This window comes from Carassius gibelio, chromosome B4 (genome assembly GCF_023724105.1).
Source record: "Carassius gibelio isolate Cgi1373 ecotype wild population from Czech Republic chromosome B4, carGib1.2-hapl.c, whole genome shotgun sequence".
NCBI classification, from domain to species: domain Eukaryota; kingdom Metazoa; phylum Chordata; class Actinopteri; order Cypriniformes; family Cyprinidae; genus Carassius; species Carassius gibelio.
In genome coordinates this window covers 17,680,968-17,703,951 of record NC_068399.1, presented here as the reverse complement: position 1 = coordinate 17,703,951, position 22,984 = coordinate 17,680,968, and the positions used below count along the sequence as shown (strand labels likewise).

At 38.4% G+C, this 22,984-nt stretch overlaps 1 protein-coding gene across 5 annotated transcripts; it reads right to left on the bottom strand.

Annotated features, from left to right (window-relative positions):
* Window positions 1-13,569: 13,569 nt before the first annotated feature.
* On the bottom strand, window positions 13,570-22,403 carry LOC127956529 (caprin-2). Of its 5 annotated transcripts, none has more exons than XM_052554553.1 (21): window positions 22,197-22,403; window positions 20,591-20,831; window positions 20,406-20,468; window positions 20,239-20,325; window positions 19,919-20,157; window positions 19,678-19,760; window positions 18,986-19,120; window positions 18,857-18,897; window positions 18,520-18,771; window positions 18,252-18,293; window positions 18,048-18,167; window positions 17,814-17,898; window positions 17,436-17,488; window positions 17,224-17,334; window positions 16,696-16,782; window positions 16,204-16,320; window positions 15,906-16,080; window positions 15,575-15,745; window positions 15,275-15,381; window positions 15,035-15,095; window positions 13,570-14,741 (listed from the first exon to the last, which is right to left on the bottom strand). In XM_052554553.1, the coding sequence occupies exons 1-21, from the start codon at window positions 22,199-22,201 to the stop codon at window positions 14,182-14,184; spliced, it is 2,835 nt and encodes a 944-aa protein (XP_052410513.1). In that variant the 5' UTR covers window positions 22,202-22,403; the 3' UTR covers window positions 13,570-14,181. The 5 variants fall into 5 exon arrangements, with proteins under 5 accessions (XP_052410513.1, XP_052410512.1, XP_052410514.1 ...); XM_052554552.1 differs by having other exon boundaries at window positions 13,570-14,744; window positions 22,197-22,400; XM_052554554.1 differs by having other exon boundaries at window positions 13,570-14,744; window positions 16,240-16,320; window positions 22,197-22,400.
* Between the last annotated feature and the right edge of the window lie 581 nt (window positions 22,404-22,984).

Here is a 22,984-nt window from a genome sequence, read left to right as displayed (position 1 = left end):
CCTCAAAAGAGATCTCGTGCCCTGCTATTTGAAAGCACCCTTTCTTAAGCCAGTGGCAGGAGAAACCATGGCTGTGTCACATCATTCTTCCCTGCCCAAAAGCCAGCTCTCAACTCTCACAAGCCTTGAGCCAAGAGACATGAAAAGACCCTCTCAAAAGAACAGGATTACAGTCCAGAGCGCCTGGGCCTGCTAGAGGTCTTCATTGACCAGCACAGCAGACAACAACAATGACTGTCTGTGACTCAAAAACCCCCTCCCCCCTTCCTTTTACAGCCACCACATTTGCGTAGTCCACGGCCCCCAGCACACACACACACATCTGTAGTCACAATGACTGCCTTTTCTCATGGCCCCCACAGGGCCTTCTGTTTGAGTACATCTCTCAATAGCCTGGTTATACCAGCTGCCAAATACCCACCTCCAAATACTGCATTCACACACACAAACAGCCGTCTGATAACCAGTAGCTGGCACTCAGAAAAATACGTAGGCACGTGAGACACTTCCCATCAAAATCATGTGACTCACACACGCAAAAAACACCAAAAAAGGCCAAAACAAACTACTATCATCATGTAAGCATTTGGGATGAGGAATTATTAAAGAAAAAAGAGGCAGAAAGCTAAGAGCTAACAGCTAATCATGCTAGTTATTCTTTAACTTTCCATTTCTGAAGATTTCGACAAAAAATGTGACAGGAGTTTGGAAAACTTCAGGCAAGTTTGAAACAGGAACTAAGATCTAGCGCGGATACTTTCATTTCCTTATTTGTCGTTACAACTCACAGTCACGTGCAGAAACACAAACCTTTGCCTGAGCATAACAACATACTGAGAAACCTGAGATCTAGGGGAGTGAACATCTGTTATCTTTCCTTGTCATCCAAAACCTGTGTGTTAGCTCACTAGCGCTAATGCAAAGTTTGTTTTTATGGCTGATATTATCATTTCTGTTTGCATTTACTGTAGGCAAAGACCTGTAACACAGAGATGAAAAACAGCCTGAGGGCTAAAACCACAACCCTGTTCCAAACACACCCACTTTTATGGCTCTGTACGACTCTGTAAAATAAACAACATACCAAAAACATCTCCATTAGAGGCAGAGAGGCAAAAAAAACACAAATTTTCAATTACTGAACTCACACAGGCCTTGTCACAACGCAGAAAATGCTGTTGATTTTTTTGGTGCATTGTTGCATTAGTCACAATCCAGACCCGTAAGACCTTCCCTTCATCTACAGAACACAAATTAAGATATTTCTGATGAAATCCGAGAGCTCTCTGTCCCTGCATAGACATTTAAGGCCAAAAATGTAGTAAGGAGATTGCTAAAATGGTCCATGTGACATCATTGGTCAACCTTAATGTTATGAAGCTATGCACATTCTTTCTGTATGCAAAGACACTTCTGTGTCTTAATTTGTGTTCTGAAGACGATCAAAGGTCTTATGGATTTGGAACGACCAGAGGGTGTGCAGTTACTGATAGAATTTTAATTTTAGTGTGAAATATCCCTTTAAACTTGCCTAAAACCTCTCAAGTTGGCAAACCAGCTATAGCATTAGCTGGTTTAGGATGTTTCTTTCAACAAGATTGTTTTTCTGGGTTTTAGTTTATCTTCATTTCTCATGCACAGGCACATGCATGCCATTCGATAAGCAGCGCCATCAGGACAAAAGATCTTTCACAAAAAAGCCCCCATGGGCAAACACCACTATGTGAAGACACATCTGTTGTGATGCATTCTTCATTTTTTATTTTGATATACAAAAAGCTGCCTAAAAACGTTATCAGATAATTGCTAGCTGAGCAGCCTGAGTTTCTTGTGCTACCTGAATACTGTGGGGTGTGGCGGCCCTGTCCCTGCTTGTATATCACAACCCCCGGGGAAGAACAGAGGCGTTTGTATAGCCTAAACAGTTCTGCGGAATATAAATACTGAGAAAGGAAAAAAAATACAGGAAGATGTGTTTTTTTTTCTAAGGGTATTTTGAGGGTGTTATAGCTGCTGAATCAGGGACTTTTATTTGTTACCATAACAGGGCCTGAAGGCTGATGGAAAATGTACAGTTTCAGAAGAGTGTTGAACACACCGGCCTTCCTCCATTGTGGGCTGGTTGCCGTTGAAAGTGGTGGCGATGTGTATGTGGGAAGAATGTAAAGGTATTTTGAAGAAAAAAATGTGTGAGTCATTTCACATGTGTGACAGACAGCTGGAATAAGCAGCTGTTCTTCCAAGAGCTCCGCTAACATACTGCACACACATCGCTCCTTTCCATTGGGCTTCAGTTTTAATTTGTTGCAAGCACTACCTCAGAAACTCATCCCTCTAAGTTCTGAACTTATTACAACAGGTCTTGCACTGAAGTCAGAAACATAACATGTACGTAGCCTAAAGAACAAAAAAATATTATATTGTGAACAATAAACCTAAATAGCCACTATACTCAAAATGATGAAAAATATTAATAACTGAATTCGTTCATATTCATAGCACACAGAAAACACTAAGAAGAGTTAGTATGATAGCATGCTGCTAAGTCTAACTCTAACAATCATTTAAAATACATTTCACACATAAATATTTAGTCAAATAGTTGAACTAATTAGATGCAACTACTTTCGAATATGTGTGTGTTTATAGGGAATTGGGGAATTTTTTCAGGCTTGGTTGCAATGCATTCTGGGATTGTCTCTCTCTGCAAAGTATGACATACTGCCTTTCACACAGCATGTGTTTTCGTATACCACTCAACTGCTTTTTCGATTGTTTTGCTATGTATACAAACTAAACACATGCAATTTTTTTTCTTGCACTACCCAGCATTTTAAAAACATTAACAAATTCAATTAACAATTCAACTGTAAGTGTCTCACATTTTTCATAGCAAAATCTGTGTAAATAGCCCCTGAGACACCTTCTTTTGGTTAAATCCTTGGCAAAAATATGCATGTGGATTCAAATCTTGGTTCTTGCACCACAGCTGCTTTTTGAACGCATCTCCCTGACTTTAAATAAGCTTGAGGTCAGTGGTCCAAGACTGCCAGTTTCTCAACTGAACAGAGGCTCTCATTGAGGCCTTTAAGGCACACAGCGCCCTGTAAGATGACATCTGACCTTCTGCAATGCTAATAATGCAGAGACTCAATCCCACAATGGATTGGCTATCTGGTTTATTACCATTTCACAGCACTTTAGAGAAATGCTTTGTCCAAGCAGGGGGCAATTAAAAAGTGTAATTTATGTGGAAAAGCACATTCAGTGCGAAACCAGTAAAAAAATATCCTTATAAATACTTTGGGCAGGCGCATTCGTAATTGTCAACTCTGCAGCACAAAGATTCAAATCTGGCGATTTTTTGTCATTTATATCACATTTCAGAATGTGCAATGAGGCAACCATGCACACTTGTAATAAATAATTGCTGTGCATATGGGTGTGAGTGGTTTATGAGAGTATGGTTAGACTGGCAAAGTTTGATAACAAGAACTGGCCGTTTCTCAAGCTTTCAGCTTTGTAAGCCAGTGGTTATTGCTGCTATAGAACTACTGGATCCAAAGCGCTAGATCCAACTCAAACTTGAGAACCTTCTGCAGTGCGTCAGCACCCAGACATGCCATGAACACACCTATCATGACTGCTCCAAAACGCATGGAAAATGAATGTAAGTGAATCAGCTCTAAGGCAAAAAAAAAGCATAAACACATCCTCACATGCAAGCGAGCAGAGCTGCTGGAACGCCGACATGCCCACTTAGCCCCAGACACTTCCAGGAAAACAGCACTTCCAGGCTTTGTTGCTATGACACTTAGATGGTCTAAAGCCTCTCCCTGAACAGGCCCCAAAACAATTATCACGAATACAGACATGCACATACTTGGTTACAAGCTAAATTTATTTTATGCAACTCTTTGTCTGTATATTTGTGTATATTATATACATACTTAATAAATTTAATAAATAAATCAATTTTTTTTAAACATTCAAAACTTTTGTATGGGTGCACTCATTTATAAAAAGCATAATATATAGGCAGTTTAATAAAATCGAAAGGTTAAAAATGTTACATTTACTCAAATAAGAGTAACATATATACTTCATACAAACTTCTTGTATAACATACAGACATGCACACAAACAATCTGTCTGTGTTGCCGTTTTACTGCAGGGCTCAGTACGATAAGGTCATAGATAAGAGATTAGCGCAGGAGCCAATAATCATCAACCATACATGGATACATCATAAAGAAGCAGCTTAGAGACAGAACAGCCTGATCCATTAGTCATTGAGACTATATAATGCACACAAACACGATCACATACACGAGGCGGCGGCGGCGGCGATGTCACTGTATGTATCAGTTATCTGCACATATGGGAACTCAAATTAACCTTATCATGCATTTGTCCACTACACTGGATATATATTTAAAACCCATTTTTATCCATTACATCCAGACTACTATAGTCTATAATAACCTTTGACCCTTACACATAATTTATGACAACATAAACTCAAAATGACTGGTGAAAGTGGTCAAGTGAAATAAATGTTTTTGGGAGGAGGGGCTTCTATATCTATATCTATATATATAAAAAATACAAATATATTTATTCAAAATTTCAAACAAAATATAGCAGTGACTTAATTTTAAATGACATTATATAACACTGAGAGATAGAGATCAGTGCATGATGGCACACCTATCTTCCGCACACACCATAAATACAACAAAACCGGTCTGTAATGTCGACTGTGGTTCAGAAACCAGCTCTTGCACAACAGATTTAATGCTTCAGTCACCATAGTGATGTACAATCCTTGTGTGAACCGCAGAAGAAATGAATGGCTGCAGTAAGGGTGGAGATGGGTGGTACAGTTAATAACCGGGGAATGGTTTACATCACTTACAAAGGCCTATACAAACATCTAAAACTAACATAAATGAAGACTGTCATTTTTTATTATTCCTTTCTTTGTCTGTCTTCCTGCACATGGTGAGCTGAATATAATGCTTCTATGACATAGGACACGAAAGTCACAATCAACATCAGATGTTGGTTATTGTTCACTGGTCCTAAAAAAGCCTCCAGCAATGACTGATTGGATAATAAAAATCAAAATAAAGGCAGCTCAGTTGACTTGTTTTCGAGGTCAGCACAAATTAAACAAGGTTGCTCAAGTTCTTAGCAGGAACTCGTATTTCTCTCCACGCGGCCAAATGGATGAAACAGACAAATTCACTGCCAGATCCAACGGGTCACGCTCTATGCCCAAAATGACTAACGGGAAAGAGAAAATCTCCAGATGGAGTGACAGTCCTCAAATGGCATGACATGAGTCATAAAAGGATGAACGAACCCGAATTGGAACCAACAGCTGAAACGTGTAAAATTTTGTTATGATCATCAAAAAGGTCCACACTATTCCCTCTCATTGCCCAAGTCATGTTCCTGTCTTCAATTATAATCAATACAGAAGAGAATTTAGTTCAAGAAGCAGCTAGATTAAGTCCAGTTAGAGAACAACAAGAGTCACGCGGCGGATGGAGAGCTTTTAATAAACAAATCAATTGAATGAAATTAATAAACAACATCTAAATTATTCAAAGTAAACAAAACAGTGAGTCGCTCTGCATCACAAAATAGCACATACACAAATACTTGATGGAAAACTACCATACTTGTTTGCATAAGCAAATCACACAACAGTATAATTAAGTATTTGAAATAATCAGTAACAGTGAGGAAAATATAATTTAATCAGTTTAATGTAAAAAATGCACACCTTAAATCTAACTGATAATTCTGTGGATTTGATGATAACAAAACTCAAATCAAATTGTTTTGTTTGACACATAACAGCTGGTAATTTATTTTCAACAGGGCCATAATAATGACCAAATACGTCGAGTGGATTATACCAAAAAAAATCTAATTAGTGGTCAACGGATATTGGTTTTCCATGATGATTTCTCGGTCCCACAAATCATAAATATGTGGGTTACATTTTAGATTGCTTGCATGCTCATATGGTTTCGCTCCAGTTTAGTTTAGCCTACACTGACAGCACTGATGAATATGCTGATGTACATAAAAACAAGCTGACAAGAAACTGTCCTGGGCTACATGAGGACACGCTCACACCGCTTTTCATTCTATTGTTTGCAGTACATACCTCTTTTTCTCCTTTCTCAGGTTTCAGTGTGTTCATTTCAACAAGGTATTTGGCAAAAAAACTAGAAATACCTCTTCATACATGCCTTTGACGCATTCCCATCGAGGACTGGTGTGTGTACGTCTGAAACAAGGCACTCAGAGATGGACGAGGGAAGAAGTCTATTAACACCTGCAGGTTGTGTGATGTTACAAAAAAACACAAGGTGATGAGCTACACTAACATTAGTAGCAACAAAAACTTTTATGTCAAGAACAAATAGTTAACTAACTCTTTCCTATCAAACAAATGTACACTTTATCCATTCCATTCCATGACAGACATCCGAAACATGAAGCTGAAGTTGGCCATATTTGCATCATTGAATATCCATGACTTTCAGTCAGTCATGATTACCAGACAAGAGTTTAAAAATAAAACTCACAAAAAATTGGCTCAGCGGCTGTGACTTTTGTTTGTAGCAATTAGCTTATCTGTGTTTGCCTGTTCCTAAAATACACTTCTGGAGGATTTTGAGTCAGTAGGTAGCGATAATTAACTATTTGAGTGAGTGAGTTATTTTCTGAAATGATTCTTATAAATCCACTGATTCGTTCAAAGTGAGTCATTGAATCAATTAACGGATTTATTTCGAACCACTGATTCATCAAGAAGGAAACATGTAAGCTAAGTGAGTCACTCAACCAAACACATTGAGTCGTCCAAACACATTGATTCATTCAGGATAAAAAACAAGTAATGGTGCGCGTCTCTATGTGCACTATTTATTCTAAATTATGTGATATAAAAGTAATTTTCAATACTAGTTAGCACAGATAGGGTGGATAGTATGCACATTGGTACACAGGGATGATCATTATGATTGAGTCATTCATTCACACATTCAACTGATTTGTTCAAAAACACGGATTCATTTAGGGAATAAAAAAACACTCTAATACCTGGCAGTATTGTATCTAAAATAAGTAACTGTTACTAAATATTTACTTATTTACTGGACTGTTGTATAAAAGCACCCAATATTTAAACATTGGAGCAATAATACTTTTGTGACCTTGCTTAAATATTATATTATACCTAGCAATATTTTGTCTAAAATAAGTCAAATTCACCAAATATTTACTTAGTCTTTAATGTATATAAAGCACCGAATACTCAGTATGTTGAACAACAGTACTTTTGTCATAATTATCTGTGATTTATGTGATTAAATATTTTAAAGAGATTGCCTCACAAAAGACCATTTATATAATAATAATAATAATAATAATAATAATAATAATAGAGCCAAGCAAAACTCACTATATAAACTACCGTGACTAAATGAAATGAATTACTTTCTTGACATTTCTAACTCTGAGAAGAATATCACCATTACACATATATGCTGATAATAATTTAATCAGAAAGGCACGTCTATTTTTCTATAGTGTATCTATATTCATTGCATTCTGCTTACTGCTTTTTTTTAACCTGAATTTTAAGTATTTATGTCAAAAGTTGGCCATTTGCGCTAACTCTAAAAACAAAGCTTTGTGTTACATTACGTGTGTTGATTGGCTATATTACAAAAGCACGACAGTATCTGTTACTCTAACAGCAAATTAACAGATTGTAATTGTCAAGAGTTCATCATCCTTAGGTGAAATGTGATTCAAATTGAGGCAAAAAGCTAAAACAACATGCAGTGCAGCAGCCATGTCAGTATGATACACAATGAAACAAAATGTGCAGTTGTTTTTCAGGTGGTTTCGACAGCGCCAAAATATTCCTGTAAATTTCTGCGTGATGCATTTCGCATCGTGCCAGACCCCTGAGTAAGAGATGAGCTCAGAGCTTTGTGAGCATGTGCATCTGTTGATTAACATCAGTTCTGGATAATTTACACACCATAAACAACTCTAATATGAACCAGTCCGTCCCAAAGCTGTGGTTCTGAAACTCTCACGCATATATCTCCAAACACCCTCCCCCGCCCCCCCCCATTGCTACATAAATCCATAAAGGACTGGATCAACGCCTCGTTCCTTACATTACATAACACTCAGGGACACAGACTAATTTAAGATCAAGAAAAAGCTAATTTCACATCACTAAAGCTGTTAGGCGGAGATGAACTTTTCAGTGAACATGGAGACTATTTCACACTGAACGTATTGGAGAGAAGAATGGAAACATCTCACCATTCAGACTGTGATAGACAGAGAAAGCTGAAAGAACTTGTTTACCTCACACTTTCTCCACACAGCATAGCGCTGTTATACACAGCGGGCAAAGAATCGTTTTACAGTCTGATTCTTTCCCAAAGGGGCCTTTACGGATGCATCATTTCCCGAAAGCTATAATTATATCTTTCTACTGCAGCAAATAATGATGAAAGAGAACAAGAAGGAGAGGAAGACGGAGCGATACTTCAACAAACAATAAGAAATGGAGGCCTACAATGGCAAACAAAGCATCCTGGAAAAACAACCACAGCGTTAGCTGTGTTAGCCAGAATGGAATTCACTTGCGTTTGTGTTTATGTGGAGTTGATTAGCTCCTTTTTAACATGAGACTGGTTAGCTTTTTCTTTTCTTTTTTTGCATCGAAATGCTGGAGAGAAATGAACTCAATTTCAAGATCTGCATAACATGCTGTCACTTCCAGAAATATGGCAAGATTAGTTCACGGCAATACTGCTAACAGTGGCTAACAGTAATTAAAGGACACTGAGGTTCACAGAACTCACGTTCTGAAAACGACTCTAACATTTCGTTTCCATATGGAAACAATTTAAGGGTCTCGCCAGCCACCAAGTCAAACCACACCACAGCACTTTCCAACCTGCCCCAATATTATCTCCAGTCTGGGTCTGCAAACAGTCATGCTATATAGAGCTTCAAACTAATTCGCTTCCAGCCTACAAACACAAGAATGATGGCAGCCATTAACATGAACATAAATCAGATTTAAACCATTTAAACCATAACGCAGCGTTTCTAAATTACAACACAATCACACTAAATCAATAGAGTAACATTATAATGGCACAATGTGCACATAATTATAAAAGATCAATGTGTAAAAAGAATTGTTATGTTCGGAATGGAATACTCATTTACTGCTCACTGCAAATGTAAAATGGATACAGTCTAATATTGTTGTCATACCTCCCTACTCGTATATCTAGCATTCAGTACAGTCTGTTCTGCTGCATACTACATATTTAAGCAAATGTGGTTATCTGGGTACATATAAAATTTTGCATACTGTGCACACAATATACACTGTAGGAGTAGTAAGAATTGTATGCCATTCTGGAAAAACAAAAAAACAAAAGGACAATTCAAGCGAATAGCATTAGTTGGGTTTCCCTTCACATATTTTTATGCAAAATGGGATGCTACATAAAAAATGCTGCATGGATGGGGACAAAAATAGGGATACACATACACTACAATGGAGTCAGATGCATATTTAAGCAAATCTGGGTATTCCACTCATACATGAATTAACGTGCAAGTTGAATGTAAGCATACTTTTACGTTTTTCATATCTTTAAGTATATGTAGTAGCTGCATTCATACTGCATACAGAACACTTGCATACTTTGCGCATGATACATGTTTTATATTTCCACAATAGTAAGAATATGCTTTTCCAAACACAGCACAAGACTAAACTAACTGCAGGGCCACTGGCATGTTGACATTGAGTGGGGGAGTTAAACGACAGGAGGTGGTTTAGGAAAAATATACGTTCAACATGAAGGAGTGAGATCGCACAGACGGGAAGAAATGACGGGGTGCAGCTTCAGGTTAAAATCACACACCTGGACCAGGACCTCCTCATAGAGGTGTAAACTCAAGTCGCACAGCCGTTCTTTTGTGCGAAACCTCTGAATTCTGACAGGGGTGTGAGAAAACATTCCCTCCTTTGGATGTTTGGGCCTCTGTTACATTCTGCATGAGCCTCTGCAACATATTTCTGCAGTTCCCTGTAAACTAGCAATCCAGTTGTTTTCAATTAGCTAGCTGTTATGAGAAGATGGTTATCAGAGAGATTAAAACAACAGCAGCACTGGCAGAATCAGACGCAAATCTTATCGCAACCCTATTGCGGCTTACAGAGTTTATTTCCTGGGCGGATAATAGGATATTTACCCATTCCCATCATGCACTGCCGATTGCAACAATGCAGGACACCCTGAAAATGTGTTGCACTGGACCTCTGTAAGGGGATTTCCTGCAATGTTATGCTGGGAATTTATGCTGAACTATTTTGCACACAGCCTTTCCCTGCTACGGAATGTTTTTGCGTAGAAATGTCAGTGCTAAAAGTGGTTAAAAATAGAGTGAATGCACAATAACACAATGATAAAGGCCAACATGAACTAACTTTAAATGCTGACAAAAGGAGATCCTATAATCTTAATGTATCATCCACAATGAGGATTTATGCAGCAGTAACATTAACATCTCTAAAGAACAATACTAATCATATGACAAGTCTGTCGCCAGTCCAACCCACGACACAAACAAATCAGTTCTCGTGAGTGCTTTTCATGGAACATAATTCTAAAATATCCCTTTTCTCGCTGCTTATTGCACAGAAGCAAGCCACAAAGAGACGTTATGATAGGAAACACATGTAAAACACCACCACAGTTTTGGCAAGACTGTGGGCACAGTGTTCAGGACTTAAATGCAAAACCGTGACACCAAACTCAGATCAGGGTGCAAATACGCAAATGTAATTAAAGGTACAATGACTAATTTATGTTACGATAGACGATTTAGCAGTTGTGTATGGCTAGCTTGCTCCAAAATTGAGCAGTTACCAAGAAATGGTCTTAGCCACATGTATGAATATTTATATGATGAGTGAAAATGTCCAATAATGGTAGTTAATAAGATAAATTAAGTAGTATTCAGCTCCGCTGCTTTATAAGGTTACTGACCTGACTGGAAAAACGTGATCGCTTGTGAATGTACATTAATTAAAAAAAAATGTAAAGTACTAATAGGGGTAATTAAAAAGCAAACAAGGTAAGATGATCATTTCAGGATTAATAAAAACGAAGTCCGCATTAAACATGGTTGTCAATAGAAATACCTGAAACCGTGCCAGGAGTGTCTTGCTAGGACAGGCATTACAACAATCACCCATTTAAACACAGCTGTTGTACAAGATGACTAAATACATGTAAAAACCTCTGACACTAATGACACGGTCACCAGCCCTTTTGTTCTCAAACTACACCTAGTTTCTTTCAGGAAAGACATTGTGGCAGATGACAAATCACCAGCATCAAGTTTAAAGGCAGGAGACAGGAAGAAACGACTGTTTAGTCTAAAACGTTTAACAGCTTGTGAATACACCATTTAGCCACTGTCTTCCACAGATAAATGGCTTCCAGGTATTATTCTGAGGTGCTTTTGCAAAAAACAAAAAATGTAAAGCATTGTGGTCGACAAGTTACTTATTTTTCTCTTTTTGTGCCACCAAACCGCTATTATTAGTTTTATTGTTGGCTTTTAGTTATGACTAATCCCAGGGATATAACCCCAGAATACGGTGTCTTCCCAGACAGACACGGTCTCAGAATATGACTCATGACTTCAACATTGTTATGAACCAAAAATCAGAAAAGCCTCTGGCTTAATCTTGAAAAAGAGAAATGGGAATTTTATCCTTATTTATACTCCAAGACTCCTTAAAAGAAAAAAAAAGCAAACCTTTTTTTTTAAAGAACAGTTGCTCAAAGGTCTGATTTTCCCAAATCCAGCTAAAAATCTCAAGACCATGGCATGCAAGAAGACAGCTGACCATCCCAGCCATCCTAGGACCTCGCAGAACGCAGAAGGTGGTGTGTGTATATGTAAGAAGCAGCGGCGGTTGGTTTACATGGGACATGACCTAATAAAGGGGGGTAAAACTAGGTTTAAGAAGGGGAGGCATTATATGAACAAGTCTGGGCAGGTCAACCGCAGACAGACTTGTCCTACAGACCAGCTGGAGGTTAAATTTCACCCTCCCAGAATTTTGATTTGCTTCCAACATACAGAACTAGTCCGACTGAATCTTTCTAGATCAACTCAGTTGAGCGGACAAAACACACTCCACAGAGAAACATAATTGCAAAAGACCACTATACAGCGGTCATGACCACAAAGATCAACATACTATAGTAAAGTGAAAGTCAGCATGGTACAGGTAATGATATCATGATGTGTAGTAATAATAAACATAGCAAACAAATAGTCCGAACAATGTTAGGAACCAAACAGCTGACTTCCATGAAAGTTGATGCCTACATTCAACATTTTTCAAAATATCATCTTTTGTGTTCAACAGATGAAATAAACTACACCAGTTTGGATCAGCTTAAGGGTGAGGAAAGGACAGAATTTTCATCTTTGAATCAACTCTTCCTTTAAAAGCTTTTAGTAGGCCTATACTAGAAGACCGTACATAACATTGAACAAACAGAAATAAACAGTCAGTTAGATTAGAAAGGCATTCACTGAAAGCAAAATGAACAAACACACTCGGCTGTTAGAGGAAAAAGCGGTGGAAAGTAAACATTTGTGCTTTGTGATACATTAATAGCCCATGGCAGGACTTATGTCAGCGCGTGAGGTCCTACTGAACAAGTTTGGCTGTTTTTCCATTACGCTCAGTACTGAAGCGAGCAATGAGTAGGGCAACAGCGGCCTCTTGTGTTCATCTCAAAACACTTTAAAACAACATATTCAATAACACGACGCTATGTCCTCTCGACTAAATAGGAGAAAACCCTTACGTTTTTAAAGCTTTTTACATGTCAAGGTGACAAATATAACTTGCAAGATACCCTCTCTTAAAATAAGTGTTTCGTCAGGTTTTTTTGTGGTTTACATTTTTAAATAAAGTTGTATCACGCAGAACATGCGAAAATGTCGAATAAAAGTAATATACATTTGTATTTCAGACACATAAAAATCTAGATTGGTAAAAAAAAAAAAAACAATAATAATAATAATGCAATTACAGAATAAATCAGCAAAGATGTGATGGGAATTCTACTTTGTTAATATAATTTTAACTAAGATAAATTACATTATATAAATAAAAATTTAATTCCAAACCTGCATGTGAAAACTTTGTTCCTCAAAGCAAGCTTGAGAAACCCTTTCAGCTTGGTTACCGTTGGCAAACTGAGTGCAACTTCAGGTGAAGACAATTAGTCCTAATCAAATTAAAACTAAACTTGAGCCACAAAAGTAATTGTGGTTAAAAATTGAGAAAAACCTACACTTTGTACTTCAATACTAATCTAAACAGTCACCCGGCTGCTAACTTATATTGAGCAAACCGCATTTACACTTTACTTGATGCACAAATGACACAAATCACAAAAGTGAACTGCACGTTTTTATTTCAGGCCTAAACATCTTCTCGCCAGAGTCAGTGTTCAAGTGATTGCTCACAATATTTTTCACAGACAAACGCACAGATTAACACATACACCCCAACAAGGCCACTAATTCCATTTTTAAAGTGCTCAACAGGTCAAGTATTACCAGAAAGAAAAAAGAAAATAAAAATAAAAAATCCTCCTTTCTTGAAAAGCGATGCATGTGTTCAGCGAAAGGCACCGTTTTGCAAACTTTTATAGGCAGAGGAGCATACAAGGTCATTTAAAGGAACACCAGAAGATGCCTCAATGTTAGGATTTCAATTTAGTGCAAACTAAATGCAGCTACTTTGGGTTACAAGTGTGTGCATCCAATGTGTGAAAAAATATATATATAAAAAAAAATACTGATAATAATAGAACCAAGTATAACCTTTGTAAACTTTCACCTGCAAACAACTTATATTAGCTTTAACATTGACTATGTACTATTGAACATGAACTTTCAAACATGCAATTGCACCATGCGTACCCGAAAGCGCAATAAAGTGCAGAGTAACTATCCAGAAACATCCAAAATGCCCCTTTCTCCCTTTTTGTGCCTATTTAGAGATTTTCAGTCCTGGTACAGCAGGAAACCAGAGAATGTGCTGTACTTCCAGCTGCTGCCATAGATGGCGCCACGGTGCAGTCGCAGCCACACTTGGTCGCCCTGGAACAGCTGGAGGATCGTGTGATTGCTGGCCGTATCGTGGTCTGGAGCGCCGTCGTTGGCGTACGCGGACACCATCACCTCTTCGTTGCGCATGAGGTTGATGTATAAGGGTACGCTGATGGCCAGCTTCAGGATGTGGAAGATGAAGACGTAAGCACCGGCAGCGGGACAGGTGAAGCGTCCGGTGGTCGTGTCGAACAGGTCACCGAGGTTGGTGTGCAGCAGGTCAAAAGCAATTGGTTGGTCCAGAGTGCCAGGGGCGAAGTTTGCTGTGCGGGCGGCAGAGAAGGCCACGCGGAGTTGGGTGAGTGGGTACACGTGTACAGGCATCAGAGTGTGCGGGCCCTGGGGCGTGATGGGCCCTTCCATTGGTGGGATGGAGTGTGTGTCACTGATGCCTGAGTTGAGTGGATACACACGTTCCCGATCCGGGCTGCTCACCTGAGAGGAGTCACTCCAACCTGCTAAAGAGGACAGGAGATACAGACAAACCACAGAGTTAAGGATATCACTTTGTATTATGAGTAGTAATATATTTTCAGGAACATTCGAGAGGTCAGATGAACATTTTTATCGGGCTCCTATGTGTAGATTTAGTCATTTCACTTTAATGACCAGGAATAGGTTATTTTCTTCATTGCCATAAAAATGGAGGGAAGAGGGTTTTGCATCTGAACTCATTTATTTAAAAAGTATTAGTATTGAATATAGTTGTAGAAGATATCAGTGTATGTGTATGATCAGTGGCTCATACCACTGCTCCTTTGAGTTGCTGTGCCTCCACCTTGTTTGAAGCTCTGCTGATACCCGTTCTCCTGTTAGCAAAATAAATAAATCGATCAACGACAACACTAACCCAATATAATATTACAATATACATAAATACAAAAAGATTTTAATTTATATAAAATAAAGAACAGAACTGACCAGCTTTTGATTTAAAGAGTAGATAAATAACAAAAACAAATATTTTTAATTGGGTAACCAAACTTACTCTGGACACATAAAAGGCAGATGCAGGGTCTCTGTGTGTGGTATGAGTCTGGGATATAAAGCCCCCTCCAGGAGAACGTATATTTACTCTGTAGGCATCATAACCACCTGTTAATCAGCCAAAAAAAGTTTTACAGAGAGTTTTACAGAAAGCCATAGTTTTACAGAAACTTTTGTGCATTTTGTGCAAGAATGACAATGCATTGGGTCTGTTATAGACAAGAAATACACCTCTATAATGTGATCTGCACACTGAAATGTAAAGGTGAAAGATCGTGAAGACCGAGGAAGAGGAAGGTACCTCTGTAGCCACCAGGTGATCTGTATGAGTGACCCAACCCCCTGCCTGCACGCGTCATACCTCTCGCTGAACTGCGGGGGTAGCAGGACTGACCCGGACGAGACTGTGGCTGAGAGCCAGAAAACACATGACCACCTACACTGACAGGACACTCCAGCTGGTACTGGCCTTCTGCAAGGACACACAAGAATAAGACACAGAAATAAGCATTTAACTATAATGCATAAAATGTAAAAAAAAAAAATTAAAAGTGTGGGGGCGGGGTCAAGCTTTGACTACATTTGGGGGAACATGTCAATTTTATACATGCATAAATGTGTGCATGCTTTACCAATCTGTACATCATCTTCAGGTAGGCTGAGTTCAGGTGGTGTCTGGGTGCTGGCCGTGGAGTAACTCTGGGATTTGGCCGATGTGTAACTCTGATGCATGGACTCGGAGAATCCGCTCTCATCTGATTTTATCCCTGAGCTCTCATTGATGGGCAAAGATGCCACATTAAACACCTGAAGAAAAGAGGGAAGCTGGAGCTTCAAGTGAACCAGTTAAACTCAATGTTTTGCATCATTTAAATAAGCGGAATTTATGTTAGGGACTTTGGATGCATGAAGACAAGCATTATGCCTAACTGAGTGAATGTTTTGGAAGGTGTTTTCTGCACTGACAGATCTGTGACTGGGTGGAGTGGAAAATGTCGTGGCTGACACTGTGGTTGATACTCCATTGCATAACGTCTGCTTTCCTGCCTGAAATACAAAAACAAAATCAATCTCAAATGTACGGGATTTGTGGTACCACATGCCCTATCCAGTCATTTAAATTTGTAAAAGCCCATCGGCAAAACATCCTAGATCAAGATTATAAACCCTTTTAAACTAATTCTGGCCAATATAGATAATGTATATATTAAGTTAAATCATTAAGCACAGAAGTTAGCATATTAATTATTGAATACACCAAAGATGGAAAGTGCATAAAATTCTAACCTTTAAATAAAAATACATACATGTATAAATAAAACAACCAAACCTCAATTTAAAAAAAAAAGAAAAAAGAAATGCATGTGACAAACAATAAAATAAAGTGCGCATGAGACATTCCTAGTTTGTCCATCTATATACCTGTACAGTGCTCTGGTTTTCTAATGGGACTGAGATGGAGGATCCCCTGCGGTACAGTGGAGGAGAGGTGAAGCGCTCACCTTGCTTCTGCAAACATAACAGTTACCATTACAGCATAATTTAAAATAAGCATATGTGAAAGCTGCTATTTGGAAGCACACATTTTCAAGGGTTAGTTTGCCCCAAAATGAGAATTAGGCTGCATTTTACTCATCCTAAGGCATCCTAGGTGTATATGACTTTGTTTTAATATGGCGTTTTCTTTCAAAAACGAATCACTTCACTACAAGAGGTGCATTTTATTTCACTTCTTTTGGACTGAAGCAATGCAACACCCGGTGACCGCAATGATGGAGCTTGAAAGATCAAAGAAAATAGTTATATAACTCTGACTGGATTTGTCTGAAAGAATAAAGTCACATACACCTAGGATACCTCAGGGGTGAGTAAAATGCAGTCCAATTTTCGTTTTTGGGTGAACTAACTCTTTAACAACTGTACAGTCACGCACACACAAAAAAACCTTACATTTGGCTTCTCTTCATGATGTAGATCAAGGTCAGAGTCGTTTATAGATAGGTCTTCATTTGACAGACAACCTTTAGCATCTCCAGACAGCAGGATCTGCAGTGGTGTGCTCTACCAATAGAAAATAAAAAAAATCACATTAGCCAACTACAGGGAAGAGTGACCACATTATTATACACAAAATAAGCTCCCATCAAGTCAAATATACTCACCCGCTGGGATTGTGGCAGAATATCTGATGGGCTTTTAGTTAACTCCCTCTGTGCTACATGTTAAAAGAAACAGACTTTCAGGATCAGTTTAAAGGAATGTACTTGCCCTCAGGCCATCCAAGGTGTGCTGTAGATTCACTTGCTCTCCAATGGATCCTCTGCAGTGAATGGGTGCCACCGTCGCTTCACAAGACTTCAATTGATAAACTGGAATTATGTGGATTACTTGTGCATTATTGGGAGGATCCATTGATGAGCAATTGAGGTTATGGAAAACCTATTCTGATGAAGAAAAACTGATCTACATCTTGGATGACCAAAGGGTGAGTATTTTCAGCACATTTTGTCAGACTGATTTAAAATGGAGCACTCATGTACCAATAGGAGTAGAGGAGCCTGGAGATGGACGGCATCTCTTTGTTTGACTGTTTAAGGGGGAAGTTTCTCCATCCAGAAGAGACTCCTGCAAACAGAAGAAAATAAAAAAATTCTAGGAAATGTCCGTGAACACTGATATTTTTTTAATTGAAGAAAAATCTGAAAATTAAATTGTATTGCAGCAAATTAGTTGTATTGTTGCCTTTTTTGAGCATTTAATTTTTAAATGCATGCCTGCATGAAACTGAAGGATCCTGAGATCTGGTCCATCAGAGACTCCAGCTGCTGTTTGCGCTGAGCAGGGTCTTTCGGTAATGGAGATTGAGAGCTGAAGACTTCCACTGCCACAGGCATCTGAAAGAATGAAGCATAAAAAGAACACTTTAACTGCTTTGAAATACTTAAGAGTTTACGATTACGGTAATGTAAATAACTCACTGGTTTAGAGTCCTGCTCCCCCTTGCTCTTCCTTTGACGTTTCTAGAAAAAAACACATCATACATTAAGTAGACAAAGACTGACATATTGTATTACAAACTATTGTATTTTGGGTGGGGGGGGGGGGGGGGGTAGGTTGGATAAACTTATTTTCCAGTATTTTAATACATTGTCTGCATTTCAATTTTTTTTTCACCCAGAAGGAATAACATTGGGAAATAATTTCCAATTCAGGTCAAGTGCCATTTCAAGAAGTTAACTGCATCACCTCCTTGGGGTCAACGGTGGGTCTCTTTACGATGTCTGCAGTCTTAGGAATCAATCCCGCTGCTCCTTTCCATGGCTTCTGTATGGGGGACTGAGAGGATGCAGGAGGATCCGAAAACTCCATTTCCCATGAGTCTGGTGGCTCCCTTTCCTTCAACGCCAAAAGCTCCTCCTTCCAACTACGGGGCGACGGCTTCTCATCCGGTCTGCGCTCAGTGACGTCTGTCACAGGTAGGTATTGTCTGTTAAGAAACTGGCATCATTCAGAAGTTATTGACTTGCACATTGAAGACTTGATAATGTAAGGCCATGGTATTTGATACATCACTTGTTTTTACCTCTTTGGAAGGCACTTCTTTTGAGCTCAGCTTCACCAGTGCTAAAATGCCGAAATATAAACAACATGCATTCAGTTAATTTTATGACGGTTTAGACACATTTGAAGGTAAAATTGAATGAAATCTCACTTGAGAGTCCACAAGGCCTTGGAGGGTCTGCCTTTCGGGTCTCAGCCTTCTCTTGACTGTCAACTTTAGAAAGTGGTATGTGATCAAAAAAGCCACAGTCCACTAGCTGAAGTAGCTTCGCCTTCATGTGCTTATCTGATGAAGAATGACAGCGTCATAAAATAAGTCATTTTTTGTCTTTGTACCCTAAACACTGATATAGAAGTGGGTTCCTTTTGCTTTCCAAAAGGAACTAAATGTTTTCTAGGGAATATACATATTATAAAATGAAAACAAAAAAAGTGGGCATACTTAGACTCCAAAATGACAAACATTTAATAAACTATCACACAGGTGATGTTTGAGCATGCAGGCTCTTTATCAGACTACAGGATAGACAAAACAAACATTTTTATTTATTCTGTTATGTTTTTCCTTGAATAACATGTAAGCATTTATATACTTATATTATTCTTATTACAACTTAAAAAGGACATACGTTACACAATTTATACATTTAAATGTATCAATAATACAAAAGGACTGATATTGCATTTATTTTGTGTAATGTACTAATGCATATGCATTACATGTATTAATCATCATCAATAATAATAAATTAAATGCAAGGGTGTGCATTTATTTTAAGTATTTATGACTCATGGAAAACTACCAAATTAATTTGACGATCACAGAAAGAGCTAGAAACTCACATGTTGAGCCAGCAACTGGTCCTTCTTTCCCTTCTAGAAGCTCCCAGTAAACAATAGCAGCCTGTTCCATCTGATCCTCTAAACTAGTGCATGAAACACAAAAGGAAGATCATACATATAGTGCTATAACACAAAAAGCAATGCAGGAAATTAGTACCTAGTTAGCGGTCAAAAAAAAAAAAAATTCCTTAAACCCCACAAAACTCTGACTATAAAGCAGAAGACCGTATCAGGCACAAACCTCATGCTATGGTCTCTTTTGCATCCCAATAATGACGCCAGATCCAGCAAGCTCTCCATGTCCTGTGTGGACAGGTAACGGGAATGTTGTCTCATGTTGCAGAAGTTCCTCCGAACATCCTCTCTCTGCAGACTGTGGAGGACGTATTGCACCTGGAGCGTCAAGCTCAGACGTTTCCGCTCTTCTTCAATCCTCATCACCTTCTCTTGTCGAGCAACTTTGCGCTGAGTCTTCAACAACTATGAAGAAATCAGAAGATCCAGTGAAATAGGGAGAACGGTTTATTTTCACGCCGTACTTCATGAATGCATGAACCTTACATCTTGTGTTAGAGCACCAATGGTCTTCTGGAGCTCTTTGGCAAAATGAAGATTGTGGACCACCTCCTCGTACTTCCCCACAGCTTCCTACAGCATTACCACACATGAGTCATTAAAACAAGCCCCATTTCCCAAGATGCAACACGTATAAAATGAAGAGCAATTACCAGTTGGTCTTGATTAAGTTTGTCTCCCTTCTTTAGCTTCTCACTGTAGCTTTCTAGTTTCAGCTGCAAGAAGATAAAAGTTGCTTTGTTTGGCGCACATGGACAGGACTGAAGCACATGCTGTACAAGTAAAGCAAAACAATCCATCCAATTATATTTCTGCCTAAACAACAGAATAAAGGCACCTTCTTTTTCTCAATGTTACGGATCTTGTGCTTGAGGCAGATGAGTCCTTCCTCAATGTACTGCTCGTAGCCATAGTAGGTGGTCGTGGTGGGGCTAAGGGTGAACTGGAAGGCAGTAAGCACTCGAGGGGACTCAGATTTAGGACTGCCCTGGCCATCCTCCTTCTCCACGGTCAACTCTGACGGAGTCAACGTCTCTATAGTCCGAGATGGTGACAGCTGAACCATGATCTCGGTCTCTCTGAAGCAGAGGGAAATGAACAAAGATCACACTATTACGGAAATGAAAAGACAGACATTTATAGCCATAATCGGGATGGAATACTATTATGTATTGTGGAGTAACATAGTATATCCTTTATATAGCCTTATTTATATATATATATATATAAAAAATAAAAAAAAAATATCACAGTGGTCATGTCCTTTACACTGACACCTATTGATGTGGATGCAGCATCACACGATCTCAAAAATACTATAATAGATCTTAACAATTAATTAAAAGTTACATTTTACTTCATTTACATTTTCATGGTTACATTTTTAGCAAATTAATTTTTTTGTGCTTGTCATTTTTATTAAGTTAGAATTGATAATGTCAGATTTTATTGACTTTATATCAGTAAATCAAGTTCGACGAATTAAAAATGACAGGGGTTTACGATGTATGCTTAATTTGTTAAATTTAAAAAAAAAAAAATATATATATATATATATATATATATAAATTAACATTTGAATTCATGCTTTATGGTTTTAGTTCACTATATAGGCCTAACGCTTCACAAAAATCTCCTTGTGAGGTCATATAGGTTTGACGTGTGTGTGAATAAGTGACAGAATTACATTTTTAAACCTTTAATACATTTCTCAGTTAGACTTTCCCCTACATTTAGTTCTCTCTTCACATTGCACTTAATTTATACTTCAAAATGTACTTTTTTAAATGTCTGCAATACATAAACTTGCTTTACCTTTAAGTTAAAAGCATTTAAGGGATTAGACTATCCTGGTTCATCATGCTAGGAGTACAGTCATTCAATGACAATAAATATTAAAATGGAAATCTCAGCACGCACATATAGGAAGGTTATACACAAAAATCACCACTGCCTGCATGATAAACGTTTAATGATAGGAGCTTAACTCTCTCCGTATTTCTGGACATTGGCCAGTGCTCACCATGACATGGCATTTACACACTGGAATAAAAAATGCAACGTTAAAAAGAGAATTAACCCCAGAAATCACATCTAAAATAAAATCCCTCGTCATTCACTGTCAGCCATGTACGAATATCGTCCAATGCAATTCTGGCGTTCATAAAAAAACGATTATGCATTAAAGAGAACACAAAAACAAGCTATAGTAATTTGCATTTTAAAAAGAGCAGGCACAGTAGTCAAAAAATTCAACTTTTAAAGCCATTATCAGACAGAGTTTGACGCTTTCCAGAATAATCCTGTCCAAACAGCATCGACGGAGTGCCACCACCCAAAGGCACGAGCAGAAACCGCAAATAAGTTGCTGGAGGAAGATTAAAGCCACAGATGCATGTGACGACAGGTGTGACGAGCAAAGCATCCGCAGATATCTCACCGACCTCATGCGTCTCTGCCGGTGAGCGTTTGTTTGCTTCGTCCCTCAGATCTTTGGGATGACTTAACTGCTCATTTAGAGTCAACGCAAATGAGGTAGCCTTTCGGTCTTTTGGAGGCACGATATAAAGCGGTGGGGAAACTGAGAGGACAGACCGCAGCCTCCTCTCAGCTTTTTATGCCCTCAGAGCAGAGGAAACCCTTCAGCTGGCGGAGCAATCACGACGTCACAGCCAAACACAGGACAGTCCCCGCGCGCGCGCAGCCTCACCACGCTCTCACCCATCCATCCACCCACCACAGCTATCAATCCATCTTGTATTTACTTTACAAATAATATATAGACTAGAAAAAATTATTCCTGAAGGTAACAGGGTTGAATAAGTACTGTGCATTTCGTTTGTTATTCAGGAGGGGCTGACCAATTAAACTAAATACTGGTTTGTAGTTATTGATAAATATGTAACAGGGTTGACTGAACATGATGCATGCAGTTTACAAATCAATTTGTGTAAAAACTGAGAAAATGAAATAATTACGTGTCTTTATATTTCAAAGGAAATGTGTCATATTACAAATTCATCTGATCTGATGTCTGTTCTTATGGCTGTTTGAGAGAAGAAGAAAAAGTTGTTAAAATTATAATTATTACTCTTTATAAGTGGTCTTTGACCGCTTTAAGTAAAGTAGCATAAGAATAAAGTCAAGATCTGAGACTTATAATACATTATAACGATGAGAAATATAATCCATTGTAAAAATGGATGCAACCTGTTCATTGTGTTATAAATTA